This window comes from Notolepis coatsorum (assembly GCF_963971535.1).
Source record: "Notolepis coatsorum genome assembly, chromosome: 8".
Lineage (NCBI taxonomy): Eukaryota > Metazoa > Chordata > Actinopteri > Aulopiformes > Paralepididae > Notolepis > Notolepis coatsorum.
In genome coordinates this window covers 1,161,425-1,187,272 of record NC_140172.1, presented here as the reverse complement: position 1 = coordinate 1,187,272, position 25,848 = coordinate 1,161,425, and the positions used below count along the sequence as shown (strand labels likewise).

The 25,848-nt window shown below is 43.3% G+C and overlaps 1 protein-coding gene across 1 annotated transcript; it reads left to right on the top strand.

Annotated features, from left to right (window-relative positions):
* Nucleotides 1-24,572: 24,572 nt before the first annotated feature.
* LOC311232904 (kelch-like protein 10) lies at nucleotides 24,573-25,341 on the top strand (the record flags this gene model as incomplete). The annotated part of the gene is made up of 2 exons (XM_084319740.1): nucleotides 24,573-24,951; nucleotides 25,316-25,341. The coding sequence occupies 2 exons, from the start codon at nucleotides 24,573-24,575 to the stop codon at nucleotides 25,339-25,341; spliced, it is 405 nt and encodes a 134-aa protein (XP_084175866.1).
* Between the last annotated feature and the right edge of the window lie 507 nt (nucleotides 25,342-25,848).

Genomic DNA, 25,848 nt, shown 5'->3' with positions numbered 1-25,848 from the left:
CATGTTAGACAGGCCCCCACTCTGCATGTTAGACAGGCCCCCACTCTGCATGTTAGACAGGCCCCCACTCTGCATGTTAGGCCCCCACTCTGCATGTTAGACAGGCCCCCACTCTGCATGTTAGACAGGCCCCCACTCTGCATGTTAGACAGGCCCCCACTCTGCATGTTAGACAGGCCCCCACTCTGCATGTTAGACAGGCCCCCACTCTGCATGTTAGACAGGCCCCCACTCTGCATGTTAGACAGGCCCCCACTCTGCATGTTAGACAGGCCCCCACTCTGCATGTTAGGCCCCCACTCTGCATGTTAGATAGGCCCCCACTCTGCAGGTTAGACAGACCCCCACTCTGCATGTTAGACAGGCCCCCACTCTGCAGGTTAGACAGGCCCCCACTCTGCATGTTAGGCAGGCCCCCACTCTGCATGTTAGACAGGCCCCCACTCTGCATGTTAGACAGGCCCCCACTCTGCATGTTAGACAGGCCTCCACTCTGCATGCTAGGCAGGCCCCCACTCTGCATGTTAGACAGGCCCCCACTCTGCATGTTAGACAGGCCCCCACTCTGCATGTTAGACAGGCCCCCACTCTGCATGTTAGGCAGGCCCCCACTCTGCATGTTAGACAGGCCCCCACTCTGCATGCTAGGCAGGCCCCCACTCTGCATGTTAGACAGGCCCCCACTCTGCATGTTAGGCAGGCCCCCACTCTGCATGCTAGGCAGGCCCCCACTCTGCATGTTAGACAGGCCCCCACTCTGCATGTTAGACAGGCCCCCACTCTGCATGTTAGGAAGGCCCCCACTCTGCATGTTAGACAGGCCCCCACTCTGCATGTTAGACAGGCCCCCACTCTGCATGTTAGACAGGCCCCCACTCTGCATGTTAGACAGGCCCCCACTCTGCATGTTAGACAGGCCCCCACTCTGCATGTTAGACAGGCCCCCACTCTGCATGTTAGACAGGCCCCCACTCTGCATGTTAGACAGGCCCCCACTCTGCATGTTAGACAGGCCCCCACTCTGCATGTTAGGCCCCCACTCTGCCTGTTAGACAGGCCCCCACTCTGCATGTTAGACAGGCCCCCACTCTGCATGTCAGGCAGGCCCCCACTCTGCATGTTAGGCAGGCCCCCACTCTGCATGTTAGGCAGGCCCCCACTCTGCATGTTAGACAGGCCCCCACTCTGCATGTTAGACAGGCCCCCACTCTGCATGTTAGACAGGCCCCCACTCTGCATGTTAGACAGGCCCCCACTCTGCATGTTAGGCAGGCCCCCACTCTGCATGTTAGACAGGCCCCCACTCTGCATGTTAGACAGGCCCCCACTCTGCATGTTAGACAGGCCCCCACTCTGCATGTTAGACAGGCCCCCACTCTGCATGTTAGGCAGGCCCCCACTCTGCATGTTAGACAGGCCCCCACTCTGCATGTTAGACAGGCCCCCACTCTGCATGTTAGACAGGCCCCCACTCTGCATGTTAGACAGGCCCCCACTCTGCATGTTAGACAGGCCCCCACTCTGCATGTTAGACAGGCCCCCACTCTGCATGTTAGACAGACCCCCACTCTGCATGTTAGACAGGCCCCCACTCTGGAGGTTAGACAGGCCCCCACTCTGCATGTTAGACAGGCCCCCACTCTGCATGTTAGACAGACCCCCACTCTGCATGTTAGACAGGCCCCCACTCTGCAGGTTAGACAGGCCCCCACTCTGCAGGTTAGACAGGCCCCCACTCTGCATGTTAGACAGGCCCCCACTCTGCATGTTAGGTCCCCACTCTGCATGTTAGACAGGCCCCCACTCTGCAGGTTAGACAGGCCCCCACTGTGCAGGTTAGACAGGCCCCCACTCTGCATGTTAGACAGGCCCCCACTCTGCATGTTAGACAGGCCCCCACTCTGCATGTTAGACAGGCCCCCACTCTGCATGTTAGACAGGCCCCCACTCTGCATGTTAGACAGGCCCCCACTCTGCAGGTTAGACAGGCCCCCACTCTGCATGTTAGACAGGCCCCCACTCTGCATGTTAGGCAGGCCCCCACTCTGCATGTTAGACAGGCCCCCACTCTGCATGTTAGGCAGGCCCCCACTCTGCATGTTAGACAGGCCCCCACTCTGCATGTTAGACAGGCCCCCACTCTGCATGTCAGGCAGGCCCCCACTCTGCATGTTAGGAAGGCCCCCACTCTGCATGTTAGACAGGCCCCCACTCTGCATGTTAATCAGGCCCCCACTCTGCATGTTAGACAGGCCCCCACTCTGCATGTTAGGCAGGCCCCCACTCTGCATGTTAGACAGGCCCCCACTCTGCATGTTAGACAGGCCCCCACTCTGCATGTTAGACAGGCCCCCACTCTGCAGGTTAGACAGGCCCCCACTCTGCATGTTAGACAGGCCCCCACTCTGCATGTTAGACAGGCCCCCACTCTGCATGTTAGACAGGCCCCCACTCTGCATGTTAGACAGGCCCCCACTCTGCATGTTAGGAAGGCCCCCACTCTGCATGTTAGACAGGCCCCCACTCTGCATGTTAGACAGGCCCCCACTCTGCATGTTAGACAGGCCCCCACTCTGCATGTTAGACAGGCCCCCACTCTGCATGTTAGACAGGCCCCCACTCTGCAGGTTAGGCAGGCCCCCACTCTGCATGTTAGACAGGCCCCCACTCTGCATGTTAGACAGGCCCCCACTCTGCATGTTAGACAGGCCCCCACTCTGCATGTTAGACAGGCCCCCACTCTGCATGTTAGACAGGTCCCCACTCTGCATGTTAGACAGACCCCCACTCTGCATGTTAGACAGGCCCCCACTCTGCATGTTAGACAGGCCCCCACTCTGCAGGTGTTCAAATCACACCTCAAGACACATCTATTTGCTCTGGCTTTTAGTTTTTGAGAGACCTGCCTTTTTTATGTGACATATAGTATATGTTTTTATTGTGTGTTTTTTTTTTTTTTATGTTTTTATGTTTTTATCTTATGTTGTGGGACTTGTACAGCACTTTGGTCAACTTTGTTGTTTTTAAATGTGCTTTATAAATAAAGTGGATTGGATTGGAATACTAATAAAATACAAATATAAAAAAGATATATATAAAGACAATTAAAAAAACAAAAGAAAAATATTACAATTTCTTCTTTCAGGAGTTGAGGCTACCCATTTGTTCATGATCACTGATTGGGCCTTTAACCACATGATAAAGAGGACGTTGTGCTTGTTCTTCACAGAACTGGTTTAAACTTAGCCAATATTGGCTGGAATCCACTGTGCGTCATTTGATTTAATTCATGGCATAAATGATGGCATACCTGTAATGTTTCTATTCTGCCGGTCACTCCTAGTGCCTAGCAGAAAGAACTGAATGTCCACACAATGACATTATAGCTGAAGGTTTGTTTACTTCCAATTGGGGTTGCATACATGAACTGACAGGCACCGTATCTGACGTCATTAGGCGTGTTCGAGCTGGATTTCGGTTTGCCTCGACTAGTAGACGAGAGTAGCCGAGTGAAGCCGGGGGAGGAGTTAAAAAGGTGCACACTGCCGATTTCACGAGAGCCTCTCGCCTAGTCTCGCATGGCAGATACGCTTTCACGTCACTCACCACACATTACACACCTGTCCAGCTCATTCTAATGCGATGGCCGTGTGCAAAATTAGATCAGATTCAAATGTACAGCACACCATATACTGCTATAGTGGAATATACTATTCACAGGGCCGCCTGGGAGAAATGCGAGGCCCTGTGCGAGATTTAAACGCGAGCCCCCCCCCCCCCCCCCCCCCCCCCCCCCAAAAGGTTAAAAAAAAAATATATATATATATAATTTTTTATTTTATTTTCCATACAGTCAACATATTCTTAAATAATAGCGCTGCCCGAGGCTGGGCATGATACAGTCAACATATAGCAAGAGAGAGAGCGAGAGAGAGCTCCCGTTCTACAGTCAATATACAGTGTACAGAGAGAGAGAGAGAGAGAGAGAGAGAGAGAGAGAGAGAGAGAGAGAGAGAGAGAGAGAGAGAGAGACACATTGGAAAGAAATTGAAATGCTATTTGGCCCTAAACAGAGAGTACACAGTGGCAGAATACCTGAGCACTGTGACTGAAGATCCTTGACTAGGTACAGACTCAGCGAGCACAGCCTAGCCATCGAGAAAGGCCGCCATAGGCAGACTGTGTGTGTTAGAAAGAGAGAGAGAGAGAGAGAGAGAGCATGTGTGTTTGTCGTGTGTGTGTGTTAGAGAGAGAGCATGTATGAGAGAGATAAGCAAAGATGACCCCCTAAAGGATATTCAACTTTTAATGAAAGAACAAAACAGAAGGAAAAGATAACTTCACAAAGGCAACATGAATATACATAGATCCAAAAGGACAAAGATCAACACTTAAATCCAAAGAGAAGAGGGTCTATACCAGAGAAAACAAAGCAGCAAGGAGCCAATGGCCGACATCAGCTAAATAGTCTAGCCAGGTAGGCTACTGACACCAGGCCACACACAGCTTTGGCCAACGGCCCAACGCTACCCAAGCTACACAAACGACCAAGACAATTCACACAGCACATGTCGTATCTCCAAATGTTGTGAAGTAACATATGTTTTGCCTGGAAAAAAACATCGTTATTAACAAAACATTCGGGAGGGGAAGGAAGGAAGAGTGGGGTAATGTCATGACATTTTCATTCATCTTACCTGCACCAAGGAACGCAGGGCGAAAGGCCGCAACACAGGTCTCCACGTTGACGAAAGGCCTCTCGCTGGCGGCACAAAAAGAAGCTATGGCCGGAGCCTTGTCATGGTGCAGGCCCGACTACATCTTCTGTCAAAGATGATGTCGTAGTCAGAGTGCCAGAACCCCCTGCTTTTCTCACGGCTAATGTCAATGGTCGTAGCACAAGCTAACAGCTAACTCTAGGCTAACTGATAGCATCAAACGAACGTTCCCAGCCGAGCGCAGCCGGCAGCTAATGTCGTAGCTAAACAGCTAACTGGCTAACAGTTAGCTCAACCGGGCTATCGCTAACCATTAGCTAACGCAGAAGCAAGCTATGCGGCTACCACTGAAAAACTGTACAATGTGAGAAAAGCAATACAGGTGCTGACACCAAGCCACACACCGTTAGCTACTAGTACTACAACAGCTAGTCGGCCAGTTTGGCTCCAGAGAGAGAGAGAGAGAGATATCCACGGCGGGAATAGAATAGAGTTAATAGAATAGGTTAAAAACTCACCAAACGTCCAAGAGGATGGAGACAACCGCGTGGAGTTGACGAAGTTCATCTGCCAAACGACCATCCTCTTCATCTTGGCTGCATGCGCTGTCTCTAGGTTAGCTAACGCTAGTTAGCCTTTAGCTAAGCTAGCTACTAGCCGACATCATCATGGCTATATCCCGACTGCACCATGACATGTCTGCAGACCCAGGAACAAGTCAGACACATTCTACAAACGTGTCTAATGTGAAATATATAAGCATATAAGCAAAACTAGATTTTAGGTCTGTGATGAAAAAGGGCCTCGCGGGAAGGGGGGCCTCGCAAAAAAAATAAAAATAAATAAAAATAAAAATAAAAAAAATAATAAATAATTTTTTTTTTTTTTTTTTTTGTGAGGCCCCCCTTCCCGCGAGGCCCTGTGCGACCGCACTGCTCGCACACCCCCTGAGGCGGCCCTGACTATTCATATACCATAATGTATACCATCTTGTTGCGCGCTCCTGGCCGCACGCACACACAACACACTGCTGAATAATTCTGTTTTGCATCAATATATATATGTATACTGTGTATATTGAGGCAAAACAGAATTATATATACAGTATTTGTGGTGATTTATACTAACCACTAGATGGCCCCATCTACCAGGGTACATGGACCACACCACTACACAGTCTGTATAACTATGATAATGAGACACCTGTTGCATGTTGACAAGTACGTTACCTACCTACCTGTTGTATGCTACCTAACTACTACCAGGACCTAAATAAATGATATTCAAAGAACCCCAGTTTCTTCATTGATGGACAGAAACATTACATGGTACCAGGAGTGTAATCACGAGTCGTCATGATGGAAAGTGTGAAGCCGCCGGACGCTGTGAATTGGACAGGTAATGTGGATTATGAGTGGCGTACGTTCAAACAGCGTTTCATGCTGTACCTGATGGCTGTTGGACTGGAAGGAAAGTCTGAAACGAGGCGAATTGCACTGCTTCTGACCATCGCGGGACAACAAGCTGTGGAAGTATATAACACGTTTGTGTTCGCCGAGGCAGAGGACAGAGAGAAGTTTGCGGAGGTTGTCAAGAAGTTTGATGAACACTGTTCTCCGAAGAAAAAAAAAAAAAAGGCTAGAACGTGTAATTTTGGAGATGTGCACGACTCTATGATCCGTGATCAAATTGTGTTTGGCGTACTGGATTCTAAACTGAGGGAGAGGTTGCTGCGGGAGACAGAGCTAACCCTTGAATCAGCTGTGAGAATATGTCACGCAAGTGAATTAGCAGTACAGCATGCCAGAACATTTGCGGGAGACGCTAGAGATGGAGCAGCGGTTGCTATGGTAACGAGGAAGCCCTACAACAAGGGAGAAAGGGGGCGGTACAATCAACAAAAGGGATCAGACACTTTTCAATGTAAAAGATGTGGTACTCGTCATGCACCAAGACAATGCCCAGCATATGGAAAAATGTGCCATAAGTGTCAGGGACAAAATCACTTTTCCAAGCAATGCTTTGCCAAGGGAAAAAAAGGCAGAGGGGAACGTGTACACACAGTAGAGGAAAATGACCTGTGTGATTCCTTCTTTGTGGGCATGGTGACACAGGATGAGGACAGACAGACAAGTGTGAATAGAGTGGAGCAGGACAAGTGGACCGAGCCCTTGCATATAAATGACGCTGTAATTGCTTTTAAACTGGATACAGGAGCAAAGGCTAATATGATAAATGAACTTCACATCAGAAACATGAAAGTGAAGCCCCACATTCGTCCTAATCCCATTCCACTCAAAGCCTACGATGGACAGCCCATCCCCACAAGAGGAGTCTGCAGACTGAAGGTGAGAGTTAAAGGCAAAGAGCATCACCTCATGTTTGTAATAGTTCCAGATGGACATGACTCACTGTTGGGAGATGAGGCATGTGAACAATTGGGTTTAGTCAAAAGGATGTATAGCATCAAAACAAATGCACAGAATGACATAGAGACAATAGTGGATCAGTATACTGATGTATTCAAAGGGTTTGGTGTCTTACCATACACCTACAAGATCCAACTGAAAGAGGATGCACAGCCAGTCATACATGCTCCCAGGCGGGTTCCAGCACCGCTCAGAGAAAAGGTGAAGCAAGAGCTCGACCGAATGATGTCACTGGGGGTGATAAAGAGAGTGGAGGAGCCCACTGAGTGGGTGAATTCGATGGTGTGTGCCAAGAAGCCAAATGGTGATATACGTCTGTGCATGGATCCAAAAGACCTAAATGCAACATAAAAAGAGAGCATTATCAGATTCCAACAAGAGAGGAAATAACGAGTGAAATGGCCGGTGCAAAGTATTTCAGTAAATTGGATGCTTCACAGGGCTTTTGGCAGATCAAACTGCACGAAGACAGCACAAAGTACTGTACATTCAATACACCGTTTGGCCGCTACTCGTTCCAAAGGATGCCTTTTGGAATATGCTCTGCTCCTGAAGTGTTCCACAGATCTATGGAGCACATACTGGAAGGTATAGAGGGAGCACGAGTGTATGTGGATGATGTAGTGATGTGGGGATCCACACTGGAGCAGCACAATGAGAGACTCATCAAGGTTCTGCAAAATGTCAAAAAGCATGGACTAAAGCTCAACAGAGCAAAATGCCAGTTTGGTGTGAGAGAAATCACCTTTCTGGGAGACAAGCTTTCGAGTGCAGGTGTGGAGCCTGACATCCGCAAGGTGAAAGCTATAGTGGAGATGCCGAGACCTGAGGATAAGCAAGGTGTGTTGAGAATGATGGGAATGATAAACTTTGTTGGAAAGTTCATACCAACTTTGTCAACCAAGACAGTGCACCTCAGACAGCTGTTACACCACAAGTGTGACTTCAAGTGGACTGACAGTCATGAAGAGGAGTGGACAACACTGAAAACCATGCTCACAACAGAGCCAGTGTTGACATTTTTTGACCCGTCCAAAAGGATAAAGATTTCCACTGACTCATCCAAAAATGGGATTGGAGCGGTGCTGCTACAAGCGGATGGAGATGATTGGAGGCCAGTTGCCTATGCATCAAGAACGATGACAGTAACTGAATGTCGCTATGCACAAATTGAAAAGGAGTGTTTAGGACTAGTCTATGGATTTGAAAAATTCAAGTTCAAGTTCTTTAATAGTTGTCATACAGAAGTACAGAATACTTTCATACAAAATGCTTCTTACTGTTACGCTCCAGAGACTGTGCTAGACAAGATAGTATCAAATAACATAATAACATAATATAGCATGAATTTAGAAGAAGAAAAATGAGGTCACAGTGTTCGGTATAGACATATGTACAATGTTCTGAGTTACCATATAATATACAATACACAATACTATGCAGTGTACTAACGTACAGTACTATCTAGTGCAAAGCAGAAATTCCACAGTTATGTGTATGGCCTACCAAGATTTGTGGCAGAGACAGACCACAAGCCGTTGATCTCCATCATAAAGAAAAACCTCAGTGAGATGTCACCACGCATACAGAGACTGATGATGAAGCTGCAACGTTATGATTTCGAGCTGATATACACACCAGGTAAACACATTGTGATGGCTGATGCTCTGTCCAGGGCAACGACACAGAGTGACGCACCTGTGAGCTTGACAGAGGCTGATGTTGAATTTCATGTGAACTTGATTGCAAAATCCCTTCCTGTGTCAGACAGGAAATCTAAACAGATTTCAGCAGAAACGGAGAAGGACCCCCTGTTACAGAGGGTTATGACTAATATGAAAGAGAGCTGGCCTAAAGGAGACTGTCAGCAATATTACAACATCCGAGCAGAGCTGAGTGTGATAGATGGACTGTTACTCAGAAAGAACACAATTGTCATTCCTCAGTCACTGAGACAAGAGATGTTGAAGAGACTTCACGAGGGGCACCTCGGAATGGAGAAATGTAAGAGAAGGTCCAGAACGTCAATATATTGGCCAGGCATCAACACAGACATTGACAAGATGGTCTCGAGCTGTGTAACCTGTCTGAAACACCATACGACGCAGCAGAAAGAGCCCATGGTGCCTTGGCAGAAAGTGGGAACTGACTTGTTCCACCTGGATGGAAAGAATTATCTACTGGTTATAGACTATTTTTCTAACTATCCAGAGATAGCACTGCTTTCCAGCATGACAGCTACTTGTGTGATTACACATATGAAATCTATCTTTGCGAGACATGGAATTTGCCAGGTTCTCGTTTCTGACAACGGACCAGCTTACAACTGTAAGGAGTTCCAGAACTTTGCAGAAGAATATGATTTCCAGCATGTAACCTCAAGTCCCCTGTATGCCCAATCCAATGGTAAAGCAGAGAAAGGTGTGGGCATAGTAAAGAGGCTGCTCCTGAAGGCAAAAGAGAGTGGTTCTGATCCATATCTAGCTCTACTGAGTTACAGAGCATCACCACTAGAACATGGACTGTCTCCTGCTGAGCTTCTGATGGGACGGAGGCTGCGAACCACACTTCCTTGCACTGCAAAACAGAAGAAGAATAACATCGTGAGACAGAAACAGAAGTGTCTGCAAAACAGACAGAAAACAAACTATGACAAAGTCTCAAAAGGTCTAGTACCACTGTCACGGCGTGACACAGTGAGACTACAGGATTTTAAATACTGGGACAGGAGAGCCACAGTTCTGGAGGAAGTGTGTCCTAGATCCTACACCGTCAGAACAGAAGAGGGTCAAGTCCTAAGAAGGAATCGACGAAGCTTGTTGAAAACACCAGAGACACTTGGAGAACGGTCAACAGCTGATGACGAAGTTTGCACCACAGCAGCACCACCGACAGCTGGGCTGACGAACTTGCCACCACCAGCTGACCAGACACCTTCAACACCAGTACTGAGAAGATCTACACGTCAGTCTAGACCACCTGACAGACTTCAGTATTTGTAAAGAACAGCACAGAGCTCTATCCTTTTGCATTAAAAAAAAAATTGAAGAGGCAAAAGGAAAATAATTATAGAGCATGATGTATATATATAACGTTGATTTATGGTATGCCGGTTAAAGTAAATAAAGATAATTGTATTTGGAAATAGCAACAGTAGAAAATAACTAAAAGATTACTGTGTTTTGAGTCAACAGAAATGTTTACATTTATTGTTGTATGCCGGTATAGCATTCATAGAAAGGATGATTTATACTAACCACTAGATGGCCCCATCTACCAGGGTACATGGACCACACCACTACAAAGTCTGTATAACTATGATAATGAGACACCTGTTGCATGTTGACAAGTACGTTACCTACCTACCTGTTGTATGCTACCTAACTACTACCAGGACCTAAATAAATGATATTCAAAGAACCCCAGTTTCTTCATTGATGGACAGAAACATTACAGTATTGAGGCAAAACAGACAACGCATGTGTGTATGTGTGTGTGTGTCTGACAGCTTGAAGTTTATCATGATGATATGATGATAACGCATAACATAATAAAGTTTTCAATCAATCAATCAATCAAACGTCTCATAACTCCCTGGCTGTCACGTGGCTGGTGACTGACAACTTTTCTGAGCCAATAGGCGCTTTGCGCGACCGTAGCAAGTCGCTTCCCAGGCGGGAGGCCTGTATCAGTTCCGCAACCGTTTCCATTTCCGGGGTAGGCCTGATTGGCCGCGACAGGCACGTGACCCGCCGCGGCCACGCCCCGCGGCAGCCCCAGGACGCGGCAAGGCGAGGCTGCTGTGTTTCACCGCCGCTTTCCGCCTTCAACGCCGCAGCAGCAAATTGTCACTTTCCCCACTGAGTTACCATACGCTATACAATATACTATGCAATGTACTAATATACAATACGGCTCACTTTTCCCACTTCAATGACAGAGCCGCTGTTTAATAATATTGTCGCGGCGGAGCTCCGTCGCGGCAGCATTATGTAGCAGTAATCCCCCCTTTTTTACCATTGACAACTAGCTCAACTGGCATCACTGCCTTGCTGTGGATCCTGCGGTCTGTTGGTCACAAGTTCGATTCCCTTACATTTTTCTTATATTTTTTTTAATGTGCATTCTTTTGATTGTTTTGATGTGAAAAGTGATGCTGCATAAGGCGTCTGCACTTAGCACTGACTGAGAAAGTACATAATAGTTCTACTTTGATGTTTTAATGTTGGACCAAAGCAGGCCTCTGGAGCGCAACAGTAAGAAGCATTTGCACTGCAACGCGTACACCTTACTGTAAATTGTACCTCATCCCATTTCTGCTTTGCACTATAGCGTATTGTATATTGGTACATTGCATAGTATATTGTATGGTACAGTAACGGTCTCTGGAGCGCAACAGTAAGAAGCATTTGCACTGCAACGCATACATCTTACTGTAAATTGTACCTCATCCCATTTCTGCTTTGCACTATAGCGTATTGTATATTGGTACATTGCATAGTATATTGTATGGTACAGTAACAGTCTCTGGAGCGCAACAGTAAGAAGCATTATGTACTTTCTCAGTCAGTGCTAAGTGCAGACGCCTTATGCAGCATCACTTTTCACATCAAAACAATCAAAAGAATGCACGTTAAAAAAAAATGTAAGGGAATCGAACTTGTGACCAACGGACCGCAGGATACACAGCAAGGCAGCGCTGCCAGTTGAGCTAGTTGTCGATAGTAAAAAAGGGAGGATTACTGCTACATAATGCTGCCGCGACGGAGCTCCGCCGCGACAATATTATTAAACAGCGGCTCTGTCATTGAAATGGGAAAAGTGAGCCGTATTGTATATTAGTACATTGCATAGTATATTGTATAGCGTATGGTAACTCAGTGGGGAAAGTGATGACAATTTGCTGCTGCGGCGTTGAAGGCGGAAAGCGGCGGTGAAACACAGCAGCCTCGCCGTGCCGCGTCCTGGGGTTGCCGCGGGGCGTGGCCGCGGCGGGTCACGTGCCTGTCGCGGCCAATCAGGCCTACCCCGGAAATGGAAACGGTTGCGGAACTGATACAGGCAGCCGGGAGCAGCCGGCTGAGAGGTACTGTGGAGCCTCGCTCTGAAGGCTGTGCGTGGCTCGCTTCCGCGAGAGTTCCGCGCCTCGTCTCGTCAGATTTTCAGAGCAAGTCGGACAATATTCTAACCGTCATGCAACGCGCTTGGCGAGGCCGTAGTAAAACCTGCGCAGATCTGCGTCCGCCTATCCCATCTCGAACACGCCTATTATCAAGAGTCTGGGCTAAACCAACTTATGGGTGAAACCATTACGTCAGGATACCACTATCCTATACTATATATATATACTATATGTACTGTATGTACTGTATGTACTATATGTACTATATGTACTGTATGTACTGTATGTACTGTAGAGTATGTACTATATTTACTGTATGTACTATATATACTGTATGTACTATACTGTATGTACTATATGTACTATATGTACTGTAGAGTGTGTACTATATGTACTATATGTACTGTAGAGTGTGTACTATATTTACTGTATGTACTATATTTACTATATGTAATATATGTACTATATGTACTATATGTATTGTATGTACTATATGTATTGGATATACTGTATGTACTGTATGTACTATATGTACTATATGTACTGTATATACTATATGTACTGTATATACTATATGTACTATACATACTGCATAGACTATATGTACTATATATACAGTTACTTTGATTACATTTTACTTAAGTAAAAGTTACAGTGTCGTTTTGTAATTGTGGGGAGAGGTGGTAGAGAGGTGGTTAACATGCTTTTTTTAAGGATATATAATGTTCAGATTTGGTTACTTTGAATTAAATACAGCTTTATAAAATAAAGTGCATGAACAAAGTAAAGCCAGATTCAACATGTATAGCGAGGCAGTAATGGAAGCTTCTGGAAGATACACACATGATGCAACATTTAACCAACAACACACATTTTGGACCTGCAAACATGTAATAAAAGATCTGTGGATGTATTCTTTTTTGGTAAATGGCTGCTTTTTTATATAGCGCTTTTATCCAAAGCACTTTATAATTTGTTCCTCACATTTTACACATTCACTCACACATTCACGGCGGAGGCAACCATGCAAGGTGCCAACCTGCTCATCGGGAGCAATTAGCGGTTAAGTGTCTTGCTCAAGGACACATCGACACGCTGCCCGGGAGGAGCGGGAATCGAACCGGGACCCTCCAGATTGCCAGACGACTTCTCTACCTCCTGAGCCACTGTCGCATTACTCTTAATGACTCAGCTTCTTCCCCCAGGCCATCAGAACACTGAACACTGAACTCTCCACTCACAAATACACATGAGCACACACACACACACACACACACACACACACACACACACATGCGGCAACTGCTAAAAAAAATCACTTTAAACAAAATGTCACTTTAAATAATAGAATCTTTAGAAACACTTTAAAAGAAGGAGGTACTGTATAGTTTAGATACATTAAGAGTTAACATTGTAAATTGTATATTGCATAGTAGTGTATATAAGAACCAGTTTCTCAGGAACCTAGCATGTCTTTTTTTTACCATGCATATCTTGTGTCTTATCTATTTAATTTTTTCTATGCCTATTTCATTCTATTTTATTATTGTATTTTGCACAATCAATGCGGGCAAGACCACCCGCATTTCACTGTATGCCCTGGTATGTATGTGACAAATAAACCTCTTGATTCTTAAAATCACTGATTTTGAAAACAATTACACAAAAATTACTCAATTACATTAACCAGAGTAAATGTAATCATTAGTTATTTTCTGATCTGAATTGTTATCTATAGGTGTGAAAACATCACATGCAGTCCTTGTCATTTGGCCAGAGCCTGGTGTGGTGTCTTCAGACTGACAGGCCCAAACAAGCCATTCAGAATGATGCCGAGCAACTGTAGTATATTCCCAAGCTAAATGGTTAGGTTCTGTATCAGAACCTAATCTCCTCTGCTCTGCGTTGTGATTCCTAAACTTTAAAGCCCTGGAAAATACTTTAAACAAAGACTCGAGGGTCTTTGTTATGACGCTCAGCGGTGCAGCAGGAGGAATTAGGAGAAGAGGGTAGTTAACAGCAGCTGTTTAATCAAAGTTAAGAGTTGTATACAAATTACAATAAAGAATGCTATAAAAGATTCAAGGTACCGGAGCACTATGCCGCTCTCGCCCTATCTAAGAAATCAGATTAATGAATGATAGTTGATAAATTGTTGATGGCTTTGTTCTCTTGGCTAGTGAACAAAGCAGTCTATTCTCCCTCCAAAGTTCTGTTCTTTGTTCTTCTGCTCCTCTGCCCGCGTCGGTGTGTGTGGTCTTGGGGTGTGGTTCCTCCTTGGTCGGTGAGTTGGTTTCAGAGTTCTTTTCTCCCCATCACAACATCCCATTATATCCCAAACCTAGAGCCTTCTGCGTGATGTCATCAAAAAACGACATCATCAAATCCTTTCATCCAATCCCAGGCCAGCTCCGTTTGGATTTGAAACAGGGGGCTGTCCTTACACAGCCAACTCTATCCTTTCCTTTGTTTAAGTCAAAGAACAACCACCATCTAACAACCTAATACATTGCATTTATTCATTTCATACTATCTATATTTGAATTACCCTTAATTACATGAACCCAGAGATATCATACTTAAACACATTTCTTATCATTAAGCCTATTTTCACCTTAAGTGAAAACTAATCTTATTCTGTAGGGGATTTAAGTTTATACTCTAGCGTTCATTAATAATATGCTTTTATACAGTTTAATATGAATTCAGAATTATTACCACAATGTAAACAGGCCTAATTGTACTTCATATCAAACTAATCTAAGTGTTTTACCAGACATTTGAAGATGTACTTAGTATTAGCAAGCCCGGTGATCACATGTGTTCCTTACTTATTTCTTACTCTGTGATTCCCAGCCATAAACCTGGCCTACATTATATCATTAGATTCAAGATTATGTCCTCAATAAAACAGGATCATTTGCAGTTCATTTTAAGCTAATTTAGGTATAGAAACAGACATTTGAAAGTGTACCTGAGTTACTGAGATACTGAATCCTAGTCCCTCCTATGGCAGCTGTCCCCACATGTCGTGCCACAGGGCCAGTTTAACAGATAACACAGGATATGTGACTCTTGATCTATTGTCTGCAGCTGTTGCCAACACTTTGTATGCAAATTCACCTCTTGTTGTGAGCACAAGGTCTCTGTAAACACACACACTCTATGAGCTAAGTCACCCTAGTCAAATCAGGTTTAAACTATATTTGATTGCCAATTGTTCCACTTTGACTGTTTCTATAAGACTAGAACACATGATTTTGATTTGAACCAGTTATGATCTATTGTTCATTAAAAACGACCACACAACAATGACAACTAATTAGCTTGGAGCCAGGAACACTAGAGTACCTGATGTACTGCCCAGGTTGAAATGTTCTGTTGTGCTATTGGGCGTGGTGTAACCAGGCAGGGAAGGACATCATACATTTAAACTGGGCTGTTTTGCTACACCTGCAGCAATAACACTGTGATCAATACAAGAGGAGAAAGAGGTGCTGGAAAACCACATGGCTGCCTAAAGTCCCTAATGGAACGTTTCAGTGTGGCCACTGTAAACAGTGTGACATTGTGGTGAAATGTAAAGGGCTTTACCCATCCCAGAACACAGCAGGTATACACAACGAGACATTTTATAAACTGTAAAACTACCCATGTTATTTATACATTGTGTTGTTCTCGATGTGACGCTTTCTATGTTGGCCGCACCAAACAGTGTTTACAGGACCGCCTCAGTGAGCATAAATATGCAGCTAAGGTTCTAAACTGTGATTATGCTATAGTTAAACATTTTATGGATAAACATGCTGACAGTTCTATTTCTTTTCCAGCTCTAGGAATCGACCATGCCCCCCTCAATCCTCGAAGAGGGGATAGGGAGAGAGCACTGAACCAACTAGAGAGTCGCTGGATATATAGACTTAAAGCCATGTCATATCCAGGGATAAATGATACTATAGATAGTGTCCTTTTTGTAAATATGGGAATAATTTGTGTTGGTGTTTTGCCTTTCTAGTTTAAAATTGTATATATGATGATTTATGCTCTAGATGTTTGAGGACCTCTAGAGGCTCATACTATAGTGCCAGCTAGACCTCAGGCTGACTAGGTACACACACACACCTGAGCTCAACAGAGCAATCAGCACAGCCTCCACCTTGTATAGCTCTGTTCACTCATGTGTATGTCTGTATGCCCTGAAGAAGGCCGATAGAGAGGCCGAAACATGTTGGTGTTTTTTAATGGTTCTAATATGAACTAAGCTATTTATTAAAGCTTTTTTATATATACAAGAAGAGTGCCTGGAACTTCCTTATTTTTATTCAACTGACTTCCCTCATCCAAGAGCACCTTCAAAAAGACACAGGATTCACACCACAAAGAGACGCTGCAGCCCTCCTTCTTGTTCTAGTTTATATTTAGACTAGTTTCCTTAATAAATCATTTAAATTATATTTAGTCTAGTTTCCTTGATAAATAATTTAAATTATATTTAGACTAGTTTATTTGATAAATAATTAAAATTATATTTAGACCAGTTTGTTTGATGAATAATGAAATTAGATTTAAATTAGATTTAGACTAGTTTCTTTAACTCATTGACTGCCAGCTATTAGACGGGGCCCGTCGTAGCAATGGACACGCTACTATTCCCAAATCATGTACCCCAAGAAGAATATTCCAATTATCTGATCGCGAGTCCCAGTATTGGTGTCCATCGTGTCGCCAACATAATCCACCACACATCATGCATCGGGAGCATTTGACGCTTCTCAATCCGATCGTTATAACCGCTCTGCTCGCCCCCGGAGACATTTGGCCGTTGCACAGGCCAAGGTACAAGGTTTCAAAGGGTGCTCGATACCGCCGTCTAGCTGGATGCGGCCGCTATTGCACTTTGGCGATCTCAGACTCATTCCCTATGGTAACACCAAGGTCCCCGGATGAATAATGAATAAAAATATCGAATCAAAGAATAAACGACCAAAGCCCGAGATATCTCGGGTCTGGCACCCAACGCATGTCGAGTTAACCCGACTTATCTCGGGTTTGGCAATTAAAGAGTTAATAAATAATTAAGTTAGATTTAGACTAGTTTCTATATAATTCAATTCGATTTAGATTAGTTTCTTTAAATAAAGGTAAAATAAATACATAAATAAACACATAAATAAAAAACACCCGGTCTGTATTTTTAACTTAATAAATAATAAAATAATATTTAGTTTCTTTAATAAATAATTAAATTAGATTTAAATTATATTTAGACTAGTTTCTTTAATAAATAAATTTGATTAAATAGGACAATGAAATGTCAGAAATGTATTTTTCTTATTTTACTACACCTTTTATTTTATTTAGCACTGTAAATAGTTCAAATGTATAATAAATAATAAAGTTGTCCCCCGAAGAGGGGGGGGGAGGGGGTGGATGGAGTGCCCTCAAAAAATGGCCGGGAGTTAAAAATAAATACTTCAATTAGATTCCAACTAGTTTCTTTAATAAATACTTCAATTAGATTCAGACTACTTTCTTTAATAAATAATTCAATTAGATTCCGACTAGTTTCTTTAATAAATACTTCAATTAGATTCAGACTAGTTTCTTTAATAAATAATTGCTGTCACCTGTTGCGAGCACTCACAGCACTTTGTCTACAGCTTGGGGCTGCATTTTTCGCATATCATGTAATACACCGTTCGAAAGTTGAATTTGCCGCCTTTCGAACGCCACCTCACTCGACCAATTGTGTGCCTCGGTTCTTGAGTTATATGACCATATGTCAGGCGAGTGTCTTTTTACAGGCCGCATGTCAAATGATCACGTCTGACTGTATACACTCTAGAACTGACCAATCACCACTGATGGTGAAAATTGTTGGTCAGCGTTGTAGCCAACAAGCGTTTTCCAGCTACTACCTCTCAGCTGGAACTTAAAAACAGGAATCTGGTAACCACTAAAGAGAAATGTGAGTACACACTACTTTTACTTCAGCATGTTCAAACCTCTGTTACTATATTTCATTAGCACTAAAAGTGATTTTTCTTTTTATGCTTTAGTAACTTCAGAATGTTACCTTTCAAAAGAGACCAGGCTCATGCATGTGTTATACGTATAAAGTATAAAGATAAGCTTTGCAAAAAAAGTATGCAGTCCTGAAAAACAAAAACAAAAATGGCCACTTTGGGATGGTTAACCCTTTCTCTGCCACGCTTATGTACATCCTTATACCATCCTCTGCCAGCTCTATTTGTCTAAGGAGAAGTTCCCCTTCTTTGCAGGGCTATAACTTTTTAAATTGTATTGCTAAATTGACATTACTATGGCCCATTCAACGTCAAATATCTATCGTTTAGGATGTAGCAACTTTCTACTTTTTCATTCACATATTCATACTAAAATACGGTCTAAAGTATAAATATGTTTTTATCGTTTTCTGCAGCATTCTGCAGAACGTGATTTATAGCCCTAAATGCATTATATTGATGATCAAATACAGTTTGATAGCGATCGGCGCCAGATAAAAAAATTCAAATGTACGTGCTTCTAGAAGTTACTACTCATCATCTGATGTTGACCGGATGGGGGGGGGGGGGGTCGTTTATAATTCCGTGGCCAACGTTAGATGATTCATGTAGTGTGGGTGATATGATCATCAGAGCAGTTTGTATCGAACACGGTAATAATAAACGCTGAAACTTACCCCAGTCTCCTCTGGCCGTTGGGCGATGAGCGTGGAGCAAAAAGATTGCTATTATGGGATGTTGAAATATGCGATCCATTTCCAGGTTGTATAATAGTATATACGTCCAAATCATGTTGTTTATCGAGTTATTGGCAACAGATCGCTATCCATTGTGTCGAGCTCGAGTCGGACCGAATATGGATGAGCACCAGTTCCTGCTGCTCATTTCCTGTTTGGGCGATCCGCCGATCGGCCACCAGATGGCGCTCTTGAACCGTTGGAGAGTTGAGAGGAGATCAACAGGGGATCTCAAGACTCCGCGGGTGAAATATGATTGCCATCACAGATTTTTGAAATATTGGTCTCAATGACGTGTTACGACATCATTGGCAGATTACGCATGGCGGAGAATGACGTGTTACGGCGTCCTTGGTGATTAAAGGGTTAAGAGGCCCCTCAAGTGTCTCTTCTCTCGCCCGGGCCACCATTTTAAATAATAACATCCTTCGGCTACTGGCTTATTCTACACTTTATTTGATAGAGGCTGAACCCTTTATGCTAGTGTTTTCTTGTGTTCTTTTGGAACTGTCCTTTGCACATAAACTCCCTTGGTGGAGGTTTATTGTTTTATGTTTTCAATATAAACTCTGTTTTTAGGAGTTGCCTTTGTGGCTTATTTATTTTTCTACAATACCTCTCTTCTGCCCCCTTAGTGACTATTTTGTGTTTTTTGCCTATATTTTTTGTGTTTCTGTGTACAACGATGGCTGTGTTGATTATTATGTCATGAAATTGGGTCCGTTTGGTCATTTTCGATATATATCCATTATGTTAAATGATCATCATTAGAATACCTCTAAAAAAAAGATATACACCTTAGCTTGCCAATTAACCATAAGGTTTTTTTTCTTCCCATTGACTCTAATGTTAAAATGCTGATTTTTAATCTGCACTCATTCATTACATTTCCGATGTAATTATGAAATAAATGCTCTTTCCATACTGCCGTGAGGCAGGGAATATTCCAGAAAGTCTGTTACCGAATTACGACACACAGTGGCGCAATTGCACTATGGCTGATGTAGCCAACCAAAGAACCGGCATTATGCTTCCAAGAGGGCGAGACCAGCAGGCTGCAGGCTGTGAGAGAGTGCTCTCTGATTGGAAGGACTCTCTCCTCCTCCTTCCTCTCCGTGTCACAGCGGCTGAGCTGAACACTTTGAAGCCGGGGGGGCGGCACCTCGCGCTGCTCGCTGATCTTACTATGTGCGGAAGAGGACTGGTTCTTCAGCAGACAGCGGTGTGGTCTTCAGAATGTACCGGGAGACAGTTTACTGTATCCCCGCGGATATAATAATCAATAAGCAGTGCTTACTAACGTTAGCGTCTCAGCTATTTCTGACCGAATCAGTCATTCATTTGTAAATATAAAGACAGATTCTTTTTCACAAGGACTTGGTGCATGTTCTCCACGCTGCAATATGGGGTTGAAAACTTGTATAAATATGAAATAAATGCAGATTTCTGCGTATTTTTTGTCATAAAAAGGGATTTACTATCAAACAAACGGGAAGATAAGTGGTTAAAATTCGGAAATATTTGTAATCTTTTACATATATATTGAGGTTATGCTTTTAGTGCTCTTCCTGAAAAGAAATGTTGTTAAAAAATATTAAAAATTAAAAATTAAAAGGCCTTGAACTTGATGCAACACTTTCCTGCTTAGCATTATAACTCTGCTAACTTGTTACGGGGGCACAAGAGTGTCGTCCTGTTTTTTGGACTTTACTTATTTTCTTAAATACTCACTTTGAGGCTTCCACCTGTAAAGGTTGTTTTTTGTTGTTTATTTCCCCCCTTCTCCTTAATGCAGTTTAGTGGTTATTCATACACGGATAACGAAAGGTTATCCTATAACCTAGTTATATGAATACTGGCAGAGCGTCTCGCTCTTTGCCATTAAGAGATAACTCTTATCTCCTAGCACCTACTGTGCTCATGAACAAACAATTTGCACTCATGCATGTGACCAGGCCACGCCCTCGCGTCCTGCTATAAGACGCCGGACATGGTCACACTCTACCTTCCTCGGAAAAAAGGTTTCCAACATTGAAAACCCAACCAAGGGACCTCAGGGCGCTAAGAGCGAGACGCTCTGCCAGTATTCATATAACTAGGTTATAGGATAACCTTTTGTTATATTATCATACTGGTCATCGCATCTCGCTCTTTGCCATTATGAGATATGTCTTGTCAGGAGCAAACAACATCCCCAGTTATCCCATTAGTTCCCTGGGATGTTAAGCTAAGAAGTCTGCTAAGAAAGATATATTATTTATTATTATTATTATTATTTTATTTCATTGTGTTTTTAGCCCTAGTTGCACTTTTGTTGCAACCCCAGTTATCCCATTAGTTCCCCCAAACGTACTGTAGGTGTGAGGGTTCGCCTGTCCCTGGGACCTTCTCCTCTCCTCAAGAGCCCCCACCCTTGCATAGACTTTCCTCCTCTCCTCAAGAGCCCCCACCCTTGCATAGACTTTCCTCTCCTCCTCACCAGCCCCCACCTTTGGACAAACTTTTACTTTTGGCTTTTGTATTGTCTCCCATGTGTTTTAACCTTGTGTTATCTTTAGTCTTGTTCCCTTTGTAATTGTTTTATTTGTCCCTTGTATGGTGTTTACTCTGTCTAGTGTTCAGTCTTTTCTTGTGTGGTTAGTTTGTTTGTTTCCCTGTTATTTCCCCAGAGTATTTGGTCTTGTGTTCTCCCCATGTGTGCCTCGTTGTTAATTAGCGTCCCATGTCTTAATTAGTTTCCCTATATCTGGTGTGTGTTCCCTACCCTCCAGTGTCGGTTTATTTTTGGAGTTCATGTTTAGAGATCCTTGTTTGATGTTCAGTCCCATGTTTGTTATCCACGCCCTTGTTCTCCTGTTTCATAGTAAGTTCCCTGCAGTAACTTTGTTTTGTGTTTTTTTTGGACTTGCTCTCTTTATGAGATTATTATTTGTTTTTGTATTTAGCCCTCTGCCAGTCTTCAGCTGTGCTTTTCTTTGTTTTGTATTTTGCTGCTGCCTTTGGAAGTATTTTTTGTGAATATCTTTGTTGCTGCCCTCTTTTGAAGTAAAGATTTTTTTTGATATAGTTCACCTCTGGCTCCACGTCTCGTCTGCCTGTTCTCCCCTCGTTCTGTTCCCCGATTGGGTCCTCAGACAACACTATCCCTAACAGTAGGTATGTTATGTTAAGCTAAGAAGTCTGCTAAGAAGCATTATTATTTATTATTATTATTATTATTTTATTTCATTGGGTTTTTAGCCCTAGTTGCACTTTTGTTGCAACCCCAGTTATCCCATTAGTTCCCCCAAACTTAGGTATGTTATGTTAAGCTAAGAAATCTGCTAAGAAGCATATTATTTATTATAATTTTATTTCATTGGGTTTTTAGCCCTAGTTGCACTTTTGTTGCAACCCCAGTTATCCCATTAGTTCCCCCAAACGTACTGTAGGTCTGTTATGTTAAGCTAGGAAGTCTGCTAAGAAGCATAATTATTTATTATTATTATTTTATTTCATTGGGTTTTTAGCCCTAGTTGCACTTTTGCTGCACTTTTTTGTGTTTATTTCATGTTTTTAACACAAATGAAAGATTGTGTATTACTGCAAAAAGAAATTGGAAATAAATCAGTCGTTAAAAAATGTGGGTCGTGACTTAATGACTAAGGGAAATGTTGGGTCCCGAGGCTAGACCAGTTGAGAACCACTGCACTAACAGATACACACCCACTAACAGATACACATCCACTAACAGATACACACCCACTAACAGATACACACCCACTAACAGATACACACCCACTAACAGATACACACCCACTAACAGATACACACCCACTAACAGATATACACCCACTAACAGATACACATCCACTAACAGATACACACCCACTAACAGATACACACCCACTAACAGATACACATCCACTGACAGATACACACATCCACTCCATAAATGTTCAGGGCGGAGGGAATAAGTGCTTACCCTACAGACCCCAAGTCTGTTAGGACAGCAGACTCGGTTGGCACTGCTCAAAACCTACCGTTTTAAAATAGCTTTTAAATTAATTATTATCTTTATTTCATTGTCTTGTTTTTCTTTATTTCTATACATTTTACTTAAATATTTTATTATAATTTGTATCATTGTTTTATGTAGTTTTTTTTATCATTTTATTTGTTCTTTTTTAATGTCAACATATTATTTCAAATATTCAAATTATTCAAATGACCCTCAAACATGTTCCTTGTGATGACACAGTATGATGTCATAATCAAACATTGTAGAACATTTGTGATGTCACAGTATGAGATGTCATAATCAAACATTCTAGAACATTTGTGATGTCACAGTATGAGATGTCATAATCAAACATTCTAGAACATTTGTGATGTCACAGTATGATGTCATAATAGAACATTCTAGAACATTTGTGTATCTATTCAACAATTCTCTCAGAAGTTCTCAGATCTCAGAAGACAAGTGAAGATATCACTTGTTGTTTCCGGCTACTTGTCTATAAGCTTGAATATATACTGTAGATACAATTTTAAAATCACCACATGGAAAAGGAAACAGGCACCATGTCCTGTACAATCCTTAATGACCTGCGTCTGGAGGGAAGGTTCTGTGATGTGGTTATTAAAGTCAACAGCACTGAGTTTAACGCCCACAAGGTCATCCTGTGTGGCTGCAGCACCTATTTCAGGTACGTTTATCTTGGTTCAGGTTAGCTCGGTTCAGGTTAGCTTGGTTCAGGTTAACTTGGTTAGTAAAAAGATACCATACTGTACTTTTACTGTAAAAAGATACTATAGTACTTCTATTGTAAAAAGATACTATACTGTACTTCTACTGTAAAAAGATACTATACTTCTACTGTGCTAAGACCCTATACTTCTACAGTGAATATATATTAGTACACAGGATAGAATGATGCTTACTGATCAGATATCTCTATTTCTATTAATTTTACTTAAATATTTTATTATAATTTGTATCATTGTTTTATGTCGTTTCTTTTTATCATTTTAGTTATTTTTTAATGTCTTATTTTACTGTTATAACATTTTCTGTTATTGTTTACTATCTAATTTTGCTATTTTATTATTTTAACTATTTATAATTTTATTTGTAATTATTTTATTGTCTTATATTATTGTCTTACTGTTTGTCTTATTTAGCTATTTTATCTAGTTGTCTTATTACCGTTTTTATCATTTTAATGTCTCATAATTTCCATCTTTAATAAACAGTAAACAGATACAGTACCATACTGTACTTCTACTGTAAACAGATACTATACTGTACTTCTACTGTAAACAGATACTATACTGTACTTCTACTGTAAACAGATACTATACTGTACTTCTACTGTAAACAGATACTATAATTCTACTGTGCTAAGACCCTATACTTCTACAGTGAATATATATTACTACACAGGACAGAATGTTGCTTACTGATCAGATGTCTATATTCTGCATCCCACAGAACCCTCTTCACTCGCTGGAGCAACTCAGAGAAACCAGTCTACACTATCCCTGGGGTGTCCGCGGCTATGATGCAGCTCATCATAGAGTATGCCTACACACGCTTTGTGCCTGTGACAGCAGAGAACGTGGAAGAGCTTCTGGTGGCTGCAGACCAGCTTCTCGTCACTGGCATAGTAGGAGTGTGCTCTGACTTCCTAGAGGGCCAGCTGTCTCTGGAAAACTGTGTCGGCATCTGGAGGTTTGCGGACATCTACTGCTGCCCTGACCTGAGGCGCAAGGCCCATCTCTTCATCGTGTGCCACTTTGAGGAGATGCTGCGCGTCTCACAGGAGTTTGTGGAGCTGTCCCTGCAGCAACTGGTGGACATCATCGAGAGGGATGATCTGAACGTGAAGAGTGAGGAGACGGTGTTCGAGGCCATCCTCCATTGGATCGACCACTCCTGTGAGGAGCGTAAAACACACGTCCCTTTGCTGCTGCCCAAGGTAACTAATTGTATTACTGTGCATGACATGAAAACAACACTAGGTTCCCTAGTACAGTTGTTCTCAAACATTTGGGTCCAAACCGCTCCCTAGCAACAGAATTCCAGTGAAACCGTCTACAACCGCTGTCTAAGTTGTACTTGCTTGTCTCTTCCCAGGTTCGCATGGGCTTGATGAGGCCTGACTACTTGCTGAACAACATCCATAACAACCCTGTGGTGAGGGACAGCCCTGACTGCAGGGCCCTCATCCTCAGCGTCCTGAACCCCCCTGGCTCCGACAGGCTCCCAAACCCCCTGACCCGCCCACGCCTTCCCCAGGAGGTCCTATTGGCCATCGGAGGCTATAGTGGCGGCAGTGTGACCAATGGCATGGAGGCTTACGATATCCGAGCCGGTGGATGGATGGACGTGAGCGGTGAGGCGGAGACGCCGGAGAGTCCCCGGGCCTTCCACGGCACCGCTTATCTCCACGGTCTGGTCTACTGCGTCGGTGGCATGGACGGCGTAGAGGCTCTGAACAGTGTGCGCAAGTTCAACCTCGTCACTTGCAGCTGGCTGCAGGCGGCTCCCATGCATTCACGCCGCGGTCACGTCAGCGTGGTCGCGTTGGATGGCTGTATCTACGCCATGGGAGGATACAGACACGTGCTACTGAACACCGCTGAGTGTTACAAGCCTGAAACCAACCAGTGGACAGTGATCTCACCCATGCTGGAACGCAGGAGCCACGCCAGCGCAGCAGCCCTCCACGGCAAGGTGGGTGGAACTGAGGAACACAGGGTGGTAGATGAACATTTACATAAAAAACTAAGCGATTGGTATCATTCAGAATCAGAAATCAGAAATGTCTTCAT